Genomic DNA, 14,987 nt, shown 5'->3' with positions numbered 1-14,987 from the left:
AATGAACACTTTGAATGTTTGTTGATTCCTGGCTGGATTAATAATTTGCACCTTGTTTTCAGCTTCGAGCTCAGAATCAGGTGCTGAAAAAAGGTGTCGTGGATGAGCAAGCAAATTCTGCTTCTCTGAAGGTACAAGTTAAAAAGTCTCCTATTTAATTGCGCTCTTGTCAAACTGTATGATCAGATGGTGAAGTTTTGCAGATCTGCTTTGTGGTTAAGTGGATGTAGCTAATTGTAACAAAGGATTGATTCAGTAAGAATTTCCCATCTACAACTGTTCTGTTCCTGATGCGGTGCGGTGGGCATTTACAATACAGTCACCAGGAAGTGTTCATCTGACTGTGTAAAAGGAAGAAGTACGCACTCGCAGCATGCTTTGTGTAGACTTAAGGAATCTAAACTTTTGCTAAAAACAATCCATATGTGCGTTTAGGTTGTCTACAAATGAACAAAGCCATTTGTGTTGAATTTTTTAGATTTTGTATAATTACTATTATTCCTTTGATTTTATTTTTTTATATTAGTCACTTTTTTTTATAACGCTTGTGCTGAATTGTATTGGATTGATGAAACTTTTATGCTAATTCAGGAACAACTGAAGATGAAGGACCATCATTGAGAAAAACTGCAACAAGAAATGGACAGTTTGACATTTCGAAATCAACAGCTTGCAAAGAGGGTGGAACTGCTTCAGGATGAACTCGCTTTAAGTGAAGCCAAAGGCAAGAAGAACAAGGTAGGCTTCAAATTGAAACAGTTTACTTAAAGAAAAATGTCCTGGCTTTCCATCATTGATCTTGTTTTTATCAGCATCTTAGTAAGAGACATAAAACAATGTCCTTCACTTCTTCTTTTCTGCCTTTCTATCCCCATGTATATTTTTGTGCCATGTACTGTATGGAAACTTTCTAGCAGTGACAAATTGGTAGAGCATTGCTTCGCCACTTGATAGTATCTAATAATAAAGAAATTTTAATTTAAAATAAATGAACATACGTTGTAAAACAAGCAATAGAGAGTGCCCCGAATTTAGTGTGTATACAGTACAAACCTAATGTTTAACTATATAAACTTAGACGTTTGTCTATCGACTTGTACCACACACTTTTGTGGACCCTTCTAACCCTGTGATTCTATGCAAATCTGTAAACTGTGTGGACTGGGGTAGGCAACCTATGGCACGTGTGCAGCCAGCTGATTTTTCAGTGGCACTCACACTGCCCAGGTCCTGGCCACCAGTCCGGGGGCCTCTACATTTTAATTTAATTTCAAATGAAGCTTCTTAAACATTTTAAAAACCTTATTTACTTTACATACAACAATAGTTTAGTTATATGTTATAGACATAGAAAGAGACCTTCTAAAAACCTTAAAATTTATTACTCGCACGCAAAACCTTAAATCAGAGTGAATAAATGAAGACTTGGCACACCACTTCTGAAAGCTTGCCGACCCCTGGTGTGGACCATGGTTTCCTATGATTTGATGAGTAGGAATATAGGAATTTATATTGGATCAAACTCGAGTCCGTCTGGTCCAGTATCCTGTCTTTGACAGTGGCCAATACCAGATGCTTCAAAAAAAAGTGTAAGAACCTTGAAATAGATACATGGTGTGGGAATCTGCCCCCTCCGCAGATTAAATTTGACTGGTTTTTAGTAGATTTACTTAACCCTTGAAGCATGAGGTAAATATCCTTTCCAAAATTTTTATCATCAATTGATAATTCTGTATGGGAATCAAGAATATTCAAGTTGATATCTTGTTGATACAGTTTACTTAGAATTATGTAAGGTGTATGAATATTTAGTTTTTCCCCCTCCAGTGTGCATTAGTGTACATTTATCAACACTGAATTTCACTTACTTATTTCCTTTCCACATCTTTAAGTATATTAAACAACATGGAACCTAGTACAGAACCCGAGTCACCCCACTCTGAATCTTTTGCATGATAACTGACCTTTTATTCCTGTTTATATCTTTGTCTCCTAGCCAGTTTGATTGAAAACAGTACTTTGACTCTCACCCCATGACTAGATTCTTTGGTAGCCTCTTCTGTCAGGATGAACTGACTTAAATCATCTGTTTTGTATTTGTACTTTTTTTTTAGTTTATTTTTAAACAAAAGTTAATTCTCATTAGTTGGTAACCATTAAAACATGTTGATTTGCACCTGAATATAGCCTTTTCACTAAATTTAGTGAATTCTTTTTACTAAACAGGATACACTATATTATGCAAATTTATTTAAGCAATTGTATAGCTTAATTTAACTAATTCAGAGTGTTAACAGTTACATTTTTTTAAATGGTGAATGATGCATTTCTTATTTACTAGATGATTCTTGTTTGACTCGGGACTTGTGTTGAAGCCTGTTCGGATGAAAATTTAGATTCAATTACAAATGCACAAAAGCTGCTTTTTAATTTTTGTATTGAATAAAACTTCTTAAGTGCTGAAAACATAAGAATTTTTTAAAAACATGCTTTTCATTTAAAATTAACCTTTTTAAACAAAGGAAATATCTGTAGTTAATGAACTGAAGTGATTGTTTCTGGTCAACATGTTCTTCAAGATTTTACAGATTGTAGAGCTCACCCTCTCACAAGATTGAAAGAGTAAAACAAGTTTTTCTGCTTTTTCAACTGATTTCTTAACGCTGACTGAACTAGTCATTTGAGCTGAACTAGTTAAACTCAAATGAAGAAAATATTTTCTCTGCACTTGCAGAAGAGGCTATTGCTTTCAAAAGTTGGTTTAGCAAATCAACAAACTCTGTTTCCAGGTGCTTAGCCCACCAGTTTAGTGGTTGACTTCTGGTAACAATTCACAGCAAACATTGCTTAGTATTTTTTTTTATTTAATTTACATAATCTTAATATATTATAATAAATTTAGGCTTTACCTTATGCTATCAGTTTTAAAAAACATTGATTTTTATTCACCCTCTGTTGTACGGAACCTCGTCAAAGGCCTTTTAAAGTCTAAATGAACTACATCAGCTAGTTTTCCTTCATCTATTACTTTATAGACACCTTCAATGAAGTCTAAAAGTTTAATGAGACATAATTTTCCTTTGCTAAGACCATATTGCTTAGACCTATCATACCATAATCTTCCAGATGTTCTGTTCTGCTTATAATTATCATTTCAACCAGTTGGTCAGGTACAGATGTAAGGCTTTACTGCCCTCTAGTTCCTCAGATCACTCCAAGAGCCTTCTAAAAATATAGGTACAATCTTTCCTATCCTCCAGTCCTCTGGAACAGTGTCTGTTTTTTAATAAGAGCTTAGCCATTTCATCCTTAAGTGCCGCCTTATCTTTTGGATGTATCCAATCTATGCCTGTTGGTTTATCACCTTTCAAATTATTATTTTGCTGCAGTACCACCTCTTCTGAAACCTGAATTCCTGAGAGTAGCTGATCTTCGTTATCAGAAAAGAGCAGGTCTGGGGTAGGTGTTTTCTCAGTGGTGAAATCTGATACAGAGAAATCACTTAGCTTCTCATTAGTGTCCTTATCGTCCATAATTGCTCCATTTAGCTCTGGACACACCAATTCTTTCACAAGCTTTATGCTTCTGATATACTTAAATCTGTTTTTACATCTTTTGTTCCTCAAAATACATTTTGTCCCTTCTAATTTCCCTTTTACTTATTGCCAGGTGTGATTTATGGCTTCCATCAGTTCAGACTTCCAAATTTTGAAGGATTGCAGTTTGCTTCTAATAGCCTCTCAGATCTTACCATTTACATTGCCTTCCAGATTCCCATTTTGTTCAGCAACTGGAATGTATTATGGCACTCCATTATTGTTTAGTTAAGTAGCATCCATACCACTTCTTAAGGTTTTTACATCCTTTACTTTTAAAGCCATTTTGACTGACTATATTTTATTGAAATCTTCCTTTCAAACTTCAGTGTCATTGTCACTTTTTGGTAACCTGCCTGCCCCAGGATATAGCATTTAATTGTGTCGTAGGCCTGGTCTACACTACAATTTTAGGTCTATTTTAGCAGCATCACCTCAATTTAACCCTGCACCTGTCCACAAGATGAAGCCCTTTTTTTGATTTAAAGGGCTCTTAAAATCGATTTCTTCACTCCACTTCTGAGTGGATTAGCACTGAAATCAGCCTTGCCTCGTCAAATTTGGGGTAGTGCGGACTTCTATAAATTCAACGGTATTGGTCTCCGGGAGCTATCCCAGAGTGCTCCATTGTGACCACTCTGGACAGCGCTCTCAACTCAGATGCCATGGCCAGGTAGACAGGTAAAGTCCCACAAACTTTTGAATTTCATTTCCTGTTTGGCCAGCGTTGTGAGCTGATCAGCACAGGTGACTATGCAGAGCTCATCAGCAGAGGTGACGATGGAGTCCCAGAATAGCAAAAGAGCTCCAGCATGAACTGAAGGGGAGATATGGGACCTGATCGCTGTATGGGGAGACGAATCCATGCTAGCTGAACTCCGTTCCAGTAAATGAAATGCCAAAACATTTGAAAAAGTCTCCAAGGGCATGAAGGACAGAGGCTATAACAGGGACTCGCAGCAGAGCTGCGTGAAAATTAAGGAGCTCAGGCAAGCCTACCAAAAAACCAGAGAGGCAAACGGTCTCTCCGGGTCATAGCCCCAAACATGCAGCTTCTGTGATGAGCTGCCTGCCGTTCTAGGGGGTGCAGCCACCAGTACCCCAACCCTGTGTTTTGACTCCATTAGTGGAGTAGGGCGCAACACGGAAGTGGGTTTTGGGGACGAGGAAGATAGCTCAAAGCAAAAAAGCGGAGAAACAGGTTTCCCCAACAGCCAGGATCTGTGTCTCATCCTGGACCTGGAGCAAGTAACTTCCAAACCCACCCAAGATGGGCTCCTGGACACTGTAGGCAGAAAAGGGACCTCTAGTGAATGTACCTTTTGTAAATATTAGACATGGTTTAAAAGCAAGCGTGTTTGATTAATTTGCCCTGACATTTGTGGCCAGTGCAGCTACTGGAAAAGTCTGTTAACATGTCTGGGGATGGAGCAGAAATCCTCCAGGGACATCTCCATAAAGCTCTCCTGGATGTACTTCCAAAGCCTTTGCAAAAGGTTTCTGGGGAGGGCAGCCTTATTCCGTCCTCCATGGTAGGACACTGTACCATGCCAGGCCAATAGCATGTAGTTGGGAATCATTGCAGAACAAAGCATTGCAGCGTATGGTCGTGGTGTTTGCTGGCATTTAAACAACATCCGTTCTTTTTGTCTCTGTGTTACCTCAGGAGAATGATATCATTCATGGTCACTTGACTGAAATAGGGTGGTTTTATTAAGCGGACATTCGGAGGTGCCAGTTCCTGCTGGGCTGTTTGCCTGTGACTGAACAGAAAAGTTCCCTGCTGTTAGCTACATGGTGGGGGGAGGGGTGAATCCATCACAATGCGACCTTGTAATGAAAGCACATGTGCTATGTAATATTAATAGCAAGGTTTACCGTGAAAGTGTACCTGTTGTTCTATAAAATGTCTTTTTAACTTCCACTCTCCCTTTTTTTTCCCCTCCACCAGCTGCATATGTTTCTCCTTCCCAGAAGCTAGCAAAGATTAGAAGGCGATAAAAATGCACTCGGGATGAAATGTTCACTGAGCTCATGCTGTCCTCCCACACTGACAGAGCATAGCAGAATATGTGGAGGCGGACAGTGTCAAAGTGCAGGAAAGCACAGTATGAACACGAGGAGAGGTGGCGGGCTAAAGAGAGTAAGTGGCGGGCTGAAGGTGATAGGTGGTGACAGAAGGCAGGAGCATCAAATTCATATGCTCCAGCGTATGGCTGAGCTGCAAGAAAGGCAGTAGGAGCACAGACCACCACTACAGCCCCTGTGTAACCAACCGTCCTCCCCAAGTTCCATAGCCTTCTCACTCAGGTGTCCACGAACGTGGTATGGGGGCCTCCGGCCACCCAGCCACTCTACCCCAGAGGATTGCCCAAGCAACAGAAGGCTGGCCTTTGATAACTTTAAGTTTTAAAGTGCAGTGTGGCCTTTTCCTTCCTTCCTCCCTCACCCCTCTTGGGCTACCTTGGCAGTTATCCCTCTCTTTGTGTGATGAATTAATAAAGGATGCATGAATGTGAAACAACAATGACTTTATTGCCTCTGCAAGCGGTGATCAAAGTGGGGAGGAGAAGGTGGTTAGCTTACAGGGAAGTAGAATGAACCAAGCAGGGGGTTCATCAAGGAAAAACAAACAGAACTTTCATACTGTAGCCTGGCCAGTCATGGAAACTAGTTTTCAAAGCTTCCCTGATGCTCACTGCACCCTCCTGGACTCTTCTAACCACCCTGGTGTCTGGCTGCATGTAATCAGCAGCCAGGCGATTTTCCTCAACCTCCCACCCTGCCATAAATGTCTCCCCCTTACTCACAGATATTGTGGAGTGCACAGCAAGCAGTAATAACGATGGGAATATTGGTTTCTCTGAGGTCTGTCTGAGTCAGTAAACAGCGCCAATGTGCTTTTAAACATCCAAATACGCATTCTACCACCATTCTGCGCTTGCTCAGCCTACAGTTGAACAACTCCTGATTACTGTCCAGAGTGCCTGTGTATGGCTTCATGAGCCATGGCATTAAAGGGTAGGCTGGGTCCTCAAGGATAACTATAAGCATTTCAACATGCCCAATGGTTATTTTCTGGTCTGGGAAGAAAATCCGTTCCTGCAGCTTTTGAAACAGACCAGAGTTCCTGAAGATGCAAGCGTCATGTACCTTTTCCGGCCATCCCACGTTGATGTTGGTGAAACGTCCCTTGTGATCCACCAGTGCTTGCAGCACCATTGAAAAGTACCCCTTTCGGTTTATGTACTCGCTGGCTTGGTGCTCCAGTGCCAGGATATGGGTTCCGTCTGTCGCCTCATCACAGTTAGGGAATCTCGTTGCAGCAAAGCCATCCACTATGGCCTGCATGTTTCCCAGAGTCACTACCCTTGAAAGCAGCAGCTCTTTGATTGCATTGGCTACTTGGATCACAGCAGCTCCCACAGTAGATTTGCCCACTCCAAATTGATGCCCGACTGACAGGTAGCTGTCTGACATTGCAAGCTTCCAGAGGGCTATTGCCACTCCCTTCTCAGCTGTGAGGGCTGCTCTTATCTTGGTATTCTGGCACGTCAGGGCAGGGGAAAACAAGTTACAAAGTTCCATGAAAGTGTCCTTACGCATGTGAAAGTTTCGCAGCCACTGGGAACCCTCCCAGACCCGCAACGCTATGCAGTCCCACCAGTCTGTGCTTGTTTCCCGAACCCAGAATCGGCATTCCAGGGCATGAACCTGCCCCATTAATACCATGATGTGCATATTGTCACGGCCCGTACTTTGTGAGAAGTCTATGTCCATGTCTAGGTCCTCATCACTCTTGTCACCGTGCTGCTGTCGCCTCTTTGCCTGGTTTCACTTTTGCAGGTTCTGGTTCTGCATATACTGCAGGATAATGTGCATGGTGTTTACATTGCTCATAATTGCCGTAGGCTCCATGTTCCCAGTGCTATGGCATCTGTGCTGAAAAAAGGCGTGAAATGATTGTCTGCCATTGTTCTGACAGAGGGAGGGGCGACTGATGACATGGCTTACAGGGAATTAAAATCAACAAAGGGGGTGGCTTTGCATCAGGGAGAAACACAAACAACTGTGACACAGAATGGCCCCCTCAAGGATTGAACTCAAAACTATGGGTTTAGCAGGCTGTTGATTTCATGGAGGGAGGGGGGAACAAATGAATATAAAACAAATCTGGTCTGTTTCTTGTTTTGATCCAATTCATCTATCTTATACATCTTAGACTGGCAGCAGACGGTGCAGTATGACTGCTAGCCATAGTCATCTCCTGGGTGCTCGGCAGAAGATGCTGCATTACAATTTCTAGCCATAGTCATCTCCTGGGTGCTTGCTGGAAGATGGTGCAGTACAACCGGGAAATGAGCTGGCTGAGTCGCTCCCATGTCTGCCCAGGCGCCCCTGACCAACCTCACCCAGGTTGGCTAAAAGAGCACCCAGGAGTATGACGGCTACCAGTCATAATGCACTGTCTGCTGCCAAAAGGCAATGAGCTACTAATGTGTAGCAATGCAGTCCCACGTCTGCCAGCACTCAGGAGACATATGCTGATGGTGAGCTGAGCGGGCTCCATGCTTGCCGTGGTATGGTATCTGCACAGGTAACTCAGGAAAAATGGCACGAAACAATTGTCTGCCGTTGCTTTCACGGAGGGAGAGAGGGAGGGAGGCAGAGGAGGGCCTGATGACATGTACCCAGAACCATCTGCGAGACTGTTTTTGCCCCATCAGGCACTGGGATCTCAACCCAGAATTCCAATGGGCGGCGAAGACTGCGGGAACTGTGGGATAGCTACCCACAGTGCAATGCTCCGGAAGTCGACACTAGCCTCGGTACTGTGGACGCACTCCGCCAAGTTAATGTACTTAGAGCATTTTGTGTGGGGACACACGCAATCGACTATATAAAAATGATTTATAAAGAACTGACTTCTATAAATTCTAATTTTGTAGTGTAGACATACCCATGGTCACTGTTACTCAATAGCTGAGCTACTGTCACTATTTGGGTTAGCTTCTGTGTCAAGAGTAGCCTCTCCTTGTCTGCTCTAGTTATTCCAAGAAGCAATCATTTAGTGTTAAGAAACTATTACTTGAAACTTTGTCCAAGTATGCCATTTCACGAGATTAGGCCTATACAGGTTTACAAATGTTGTGACTGAATTTTTTTGAGTAATGACTAACTTGTTGTCTTCTAACATGTACAAATAATATATTTAATGCAATTTGTGCATGCGGTTGTAATTGTCCAGGCTCAGAGATCTGGTGCGGTCTTTGAACTTGTGTTTTAATATAAGTGATATATGTAGGTTGTAAGAAATATTTGAAATAACTGTATTTTACGAATGTTAATCATAGTCTGTGCTTCTATTACTGTGTAAATGTGACTAGACCCAATTTTAAGCTGTGTAAAGTATGCTTACATATTGGGAACGGGTGCCCTGTAAATCTGCATACAATACATGGAAATACTTTAATTTTTATCAGAAAAGTGGAGACTCTTCATCTCAGTTGAGTCAAGAGCAGAAGAGTGTCTTTGATGAAGATCTTCAAAAAAAGATAGAGGAGAATGAACGATTACATATACAAGTGAGTAATTCTCAAAGAATTTCTCTTCTGAGGTTTGAAAGCTAGTTATATGTGAACTGCAATGGAGAAAATGAGTAGTAAAGCATCCAAAACCACTCTGTGGTAGCTCAGATCTGACGTGGCTTGTGAGAAGAGTGGATTAAATTGATGTTTTCTAATGATCCTTTGAAGCCTCAGACCACACTAACTGGCACTGCTGTGCATGTGTTTAAATTCACTTTGAATTGCAAAATGTCAGAAACTTAATTTGTGTCAGATTATTTTACTCCTGGGGTAATTCTGCGCCACTGTGCAATGCAGAATATTATAGAAATTAATGTTTTTTTGCACACATTCTGTGTCCCCTCCCCCCCCAAATGGGCTGCAGTGCTGTTGGCTGCCAATGGGGGCCACTGGACCTGGCAGAGCCCAGCTCGCACACAGGTGGGGGTGGAGGGTGAGAGGTAAGGGTAGAGGGTTCCTAGCAGCTGCATTCGTCACATGCACTGAGGGAAAGAGACCAAGGTGCGCACTGCAGGAAACTCCGTACAAGCCTGGGACTGAGCATCAAGCTATTTCTCCCTCTGGATCCCTGGGCTAGGGGTAGTTGGGTGGAGGAGAGTGGGTGTCTGGGCTCTGTGGGGTAGGGAGGCTCATGTGTGGGCTGTGGAGGGCCACAGCTGGGATCTGGGTGGGAGAGGGGTTGTGGTTGTCTGTCCCCCTGGCTGGGCTCAGGGAGGGGGGCAATGTACAAACAGGAACTGGGTTGTCACTAGGAGTTTCTTTAACTTTCTACTCCTGGGGGGATTTTTGTGTTTCTGTATTGTCACAGACATACAGTAACTCCTTGCTTAACATAGTAGTTATGTTCCTGAAAAATGCGAATTTAAGTGAATCCAATTTCCCTGTAAGAATTAATATAAATGGGGGGGCGGGAGGTGGGGGGTTAGGGTAGGTTCCAGGGAAATTTTTTTTCACCAGACAAGACTGTATATTTTTTACATATATCGTGACCAAGCTCTGTCTTGTCTCAGTGGGTCCCGCACTTCCTGGCTGATTTCGTTAGCCTCAGAGGCTCACTCTGACCCTCCACATAGCCCTTCACTCTCTAGAGGCAAGGGTCACAGCCTACTGAGCCATTTTCATCATAAGCCAGCAAGGGAGGTGAGGAAAAGCAACCTGCCCTCGCACAGTCTCTGTTGTCTCCCAGTCTTAGTGATTAATCGGGGAGGGGAGAGGGGGAGCCAGGGCCCGCCCTCTACTCCAGGCTACAACCCAGGGACCTTAATAGTAGCAGCTATGGTAGCTGACTTTTTTTTGAAGTAGGACGTGTACAATTCCCTGGGCCACTTCCCCACAGCAGTCTCCACTTCCTTAATATCTACTTCACTGTTACCTCAGGAACTCCTTCCTTGGGCCTGATGTGTTTGTACTGCTTAGTTCCTCCAACAGCATGGCTTCCTCCTGAAGCTCCTGACACGCGCTTAACTGACTAACTGGGGAGGCTTTTAACTAGTTTCAGCCAGCCCCTTATTGGCTTCAGGTGTCCCAATCAACCTAGTTATCTTCCCTGCCTTCTGGAAAGATCTTAATTAGCCCCAGGTGTCTTAATTGACCTGTAAAAGCAGCAAAGAATCCTGTGGCACCTTATAGACTAACAGACGTTTTGGAGCATGAGCTTTTGTTTCGTATTCACCCATGAAAGCTCATGCTCCAAAACGTCTGTTAGTCCATAAGGTGCCACAGGATTCTTTGCTGCTTTTACAGATCCAGACTAACACGGCTACCCCTCTGATACTTAATTGACCTGGAGTAGCTGTCATTTACTTACTCTGTGAACAGGGATTTGTTTAGCCTGGGGCTAATATATCTGTCTCCGACTACTTTCCTATAGCCGTCTGGCCTTGCCCCATCACTTTATTTATTTATTTATATATATATACACACACCACATAAGTTTTAAACAAACAATTTAATACTATACACAGAAAAGATGATTATGAAGTTTGGTTGAGGTAGTGGAGTCAGAGGGTGAAATATTTCTCAGGGAATGCTTTAGTGCTGAATGATGAACTAACACTCAGCTGAGCCCTCAAGGGTTAATACATTGTTGTTAATGTAACCTAACACTCTACAAGGCAGCACAAATGGAGGGAGAGGAGACAGTATGGCAGACAGAGACACACACCCTGTGTGTGTGTGTGTGTGAGAGAGAGAGAAACATGCGCATTGCCCCTTTAAGTACTCTGACGCCACTCTGCTTTGCCTTTTTGGTAGATCAGCAAGTTGAAACAGCAGCTGCTGCTAGCAAGCTCCCTCCATCCTGAGTCCTGTTGTCTCCTCCCCCCACCCCCCCTGCTCTATGGAGATGGGGTAAGCAGGGAGCAGGAGCACGGGGGAGGAGGAAGTTCTGACATTAACACCTCTCTTCCCTCTTTCCACTCTTTCACCCCAGCAAGCAGGAGACTCTTGGTAGCAGCTCCAAGGCAGAGGGCAGAAGCAGCACATAACAGTGAGGAGAGGGACAGCTGAACTGCAGGCGACTGGTAGCCTGCTGGGCGGCTGCCGCACAGGGAACTTAAGGGAGTGGGGAGATGATGGGGGGCTGCTGGTCTACTCTGGTTCCAAGCCCCCACCAGCCAGCTGCAATGGGCTGTTCCTTCTGCAAGTGGTGGACAAAGCAGGCAGCTGCCGAACAACTTTATAAGGGAGCATTGCGCAACTTCAAACGAACATGTTCTCTAATTGATCAGCAATGTAACAACGAAACAACATTAACTGAAATGACTTTGTGAGGAGTTACTGTACTTGCTGAAAGGTATTTTGAAATAAATTACCAAAATAACTGAAACTAGTGTGATTATGTAGTATTATTTTGACAAATAAAATTTGCAGAATTTTTTAAAATATTGTGTGCAGAATTTTTAATTTTTTGGTGCAGAATTCCCCCAGGGTTATTTTTTGAAGCCGCTATATTCTGAATAGTGTTTTACAGTACTATGGACAATGCTCCTTTAGTGTTCCAAGATTTATAGTCCTCATGCGGCAGTCTGATGATACGTTGATGAGGGCCACATAAGTGACTACACAGAATAAAGCAGCATAAGAAACTATAGCTTGTAAAAATCTGCCTTCAGTAGTAAGAGTCTATGGTGTCCTTATGAATTGACATAACTTACAGTATTGAATTAAAAGGAATATTTCAGATAAGAAAATTCCTTTTCTCATTTGTAGTTCTTTGAAGCAGATGAGCGGCACAAACGTTTGGAAGCTGAACTGAAAAATAGACTTGAGGTTTTGGAAACAGATGCTGCCCAGCATCAAGCAGTGGTGGATAGTTTAACCCGGAAATACATTGATACTATAGAAAAACTGCAGAATGATAAAACCAACTTAGAAGTAAGTTTTACAATCGTGCTTACTAAAATGCTTAAAAAGTGTTGCAAATAATACGTGCAAAAATGTTTTAGTACTTACATTGTGGGGTTCTGTTCTTTTTGCATAAAGATCAAGTCTCAGACACTAGAAAGAGAAGCTAAGGAATGTAGATTTCGAGCAGAAGAATGGTAAGTTCTTATGTTAAAAATACATTTTTCTTTAAGTCAACCAACCAGAGAAATGATTGTTCTGCATTGGTACAGCAATTGAATACAGCCATATACACTCATTCTGGTAAAACCGAGAGTTACTTAGTGCTCTGTTAGTTTCATGTCACAAATAACAGTAGTACATGGGTATCGCAGCCACTTTCATTTTATCTAGGAAAAGGAAATAAGTTGATCTCATCTCTAATGTTGATCAGCTACTGTGTTCTAGAGATCTCTGTATCCCTCCTCCTTGATATGACAAAAGAGCAGCTCTTGCACATGTTGTTAAAATCCTGTTATGCAGAGCTCTTTAGTTCAGTGTTCTTTCTTCAGCAAGAATGCTAGGTAGTTGTAAAAAACTGTAAAGCTTGTGAAAAATTGTGGAATTGTTGTTGTTTTAGAGGGATGTCATTGTAGAAGAGACAGTTGTCTGAAATGTTGTAACTTGTATAGTTACAAATAACACCTGCAAATAAGTTTACAGAAGTAAGTTATTAATGTGTGTACAATGTCTGAGTAGAATCTTTTACTCTACAGTATGAGCAATGATCAATGTTTGTCTCATAGACTTGTTTTTTATAAAATTCATAACAGCTATTAGATTTCAGTCGAACAAAATACAGGTGAGTAGAAATATGAATATTTTTACAGAGCTCTTTGCTTTGCAGCTTAGGCTACTAGGTTATCAGCACTAAATATAGGACTCTGAAATGCTTGTGACACTTCTGTAACAATTATGCAATAAATAAATATACTTTGTAGCTACCTGAATTATCCACCACTTACTGTGGGATGAAACAATACAGGTTGTTTTCTGACTTGGAGAAGTAAAAGGATCCTAAATGTGACATACTTTGGAACTGAATTAAGTTTTCATATAGTGTATGTAATACAGTTTAGAAATAATGTATAAGTTACTTTGACAATAAATTGACTCTAGGAATGCAACATGGTTATTCAGCTCTCTGGCTTTCTGTGCACTTCTCATTGTATTGGGAGGGGGAAATGAAGAACTTGAAAATCCTGATCGCCATAAATGTCAGTCCTGCTGTGCCTTATCCTGTGTCTCCTTACTCATATTACGACCTGTTTCGCTCTTTTTAAAACTCTGAAAAAATGTGGGCAGTATTTGAACATGGGACCACAGCTTAAGGTATAACCGAGATGTTGTTGTTTTACTTAAACAAGGTTTGTAATGTTATCCTGTTTTTCTACCCAGCCAGCAGCAGTTAAAGAACCTTCATGCGGATTTGGGTAGGCGATTGGATGACTCTCTATGCATAATCAATGAAAAAGTACCTTTCAATGACACAAGTAGGTATTTCATTAATTCTCCCCTCACCTCCTCCAAAAAAGAAAGAGAAGAGAAAAAAAAGAGAGAAACATTCAGTCTTAATTTGGACATTCCTGTGGAAAAAGTGACCACCTCGTGAATTAAACAGATATTGGGCCCAAAAAAATGCCAGGAAACTGAACTCTCTCTCATTATAGCTACTTGTAATGGTGCATTAATGATGCTCGATATATATAATGTTTGTTTGGCACTTCTGTTCTAACTTAGTGGTCTTTAAATATATAAAGCCATTAATTGTGTGATAAATACAACTTAAAGCTCTATAGAGGGTGTCTTAAACTCTCCTATAACCTACCATCTGATCAACTTAATTTGGACAGAATATTATAAAAAGAGAGGGTAGTTCTGTTAATTTATCAAGGCCCTTTCGTGGATGGATCTTTAGGCGGTCATATCCAAGAGAGTTCTATCAGGCAAGGAGAGTACAGTTGTTAACATAGGTTATTGCTTAGATGGGAGGAGGGTATTACCTGGAAAAAAAATCTCGATGTCAGGTGGCAGTTTCTCAAATGTATAATGGCCTTTCTTGAGGATCCAACGGGAAAACTAAATGCTTGGTTAAAGCCCAGCAACAAAGGCAAATCTAAACTGAACTCTGCATATCCCAAGTAAGGTCCTAGTTTCTCAGATTCTCTAGCATATCCAGCAGTGGGTTTCTTCCTTTCTCCTAGGAGTGTGGAGACAGGTAAGATGACGAACTGGGACTGGGCAGGTTTAGGACTACATTTCTCTCTACGCTACCCACAATTCTCTGCTTCCCGGTAGAGCAAATAGCAGGAGGCAGCCCTCTGTTTTTAAGATGGCTTTTATCCCTCCATGTCCAGATATTCAGCCTAACTCTCTATCTGCTGAAAAAATACTTTGGGATTTTGACATGGAATTTGAC

At 41.8% G+C, this 14,987-nt stretch overlaps 1 protein-coding gene across 4 annotated transcripts in view; it reads left to right on the top strand.

Moving 5' to 3' along the window:
* The window catches only part of PPP1R21 (protein phosphatase 1 regulatory subunit 21), an 87,817-nt gene that overhangs the window by 24,282 nt on the left and 48,548 nt on the right, over nucleotides 1-14,987 (top strand). For all 4 annotated transcript variants that reach the window (XM_030557749.1, XM_030557746.1, XM_030557747.1 and 1 more), the window contains exons 2-7: nucleotides 63-131; nucleotides 592-738; nucleotides 9,080-9,181; nucleotides 12,395-12,559; nucleotides 12,668-12,726; nucleotides 13,967-14,061. In XM_030557749.1, the coding sequence (XP_030413609.1) occupies nucleotides 640-738; nucleotides 9,080-9,181; nucleotides 12,395-12,559; nucleotides 12,668-12,726; nucleotides 13,967-14,061 (520 nt within the window). In that variant the 5' untranslated portion in view covers nucleotides 63-131; nucleotides 592-639. The remainder of the gene's footprint in view (nucleotides 1-62; nucleotides 132-591; nucleotides 739-9,079; nucleotides 9,182-12,394; nucleotides 12,560-12,667; nucleotides 12,727-13,966; nucleotides 14,062-14,987) is intronic.

The sequence above is a fragment of the Gopherus evgoodei genome, chromosome 3 (genome assembly GCF_007399415.2).
Source record: "Gopherus evgoodei ecotype Sinaloan lineage chromosome 3, rGopEvg1_v1.p, whole genome shotgun sequence".
Lineage (NCBI taxonomy): Eukaryota > Metazoa > Chordata > Testudines > Testudinidae > Gopherus > Gopherus evgoodei.
The sequence above is the reverse complement of the archived record's forward strand: the minus strand, read 5'-3'. Positions and strand labels throughout refer to the sequence as shown.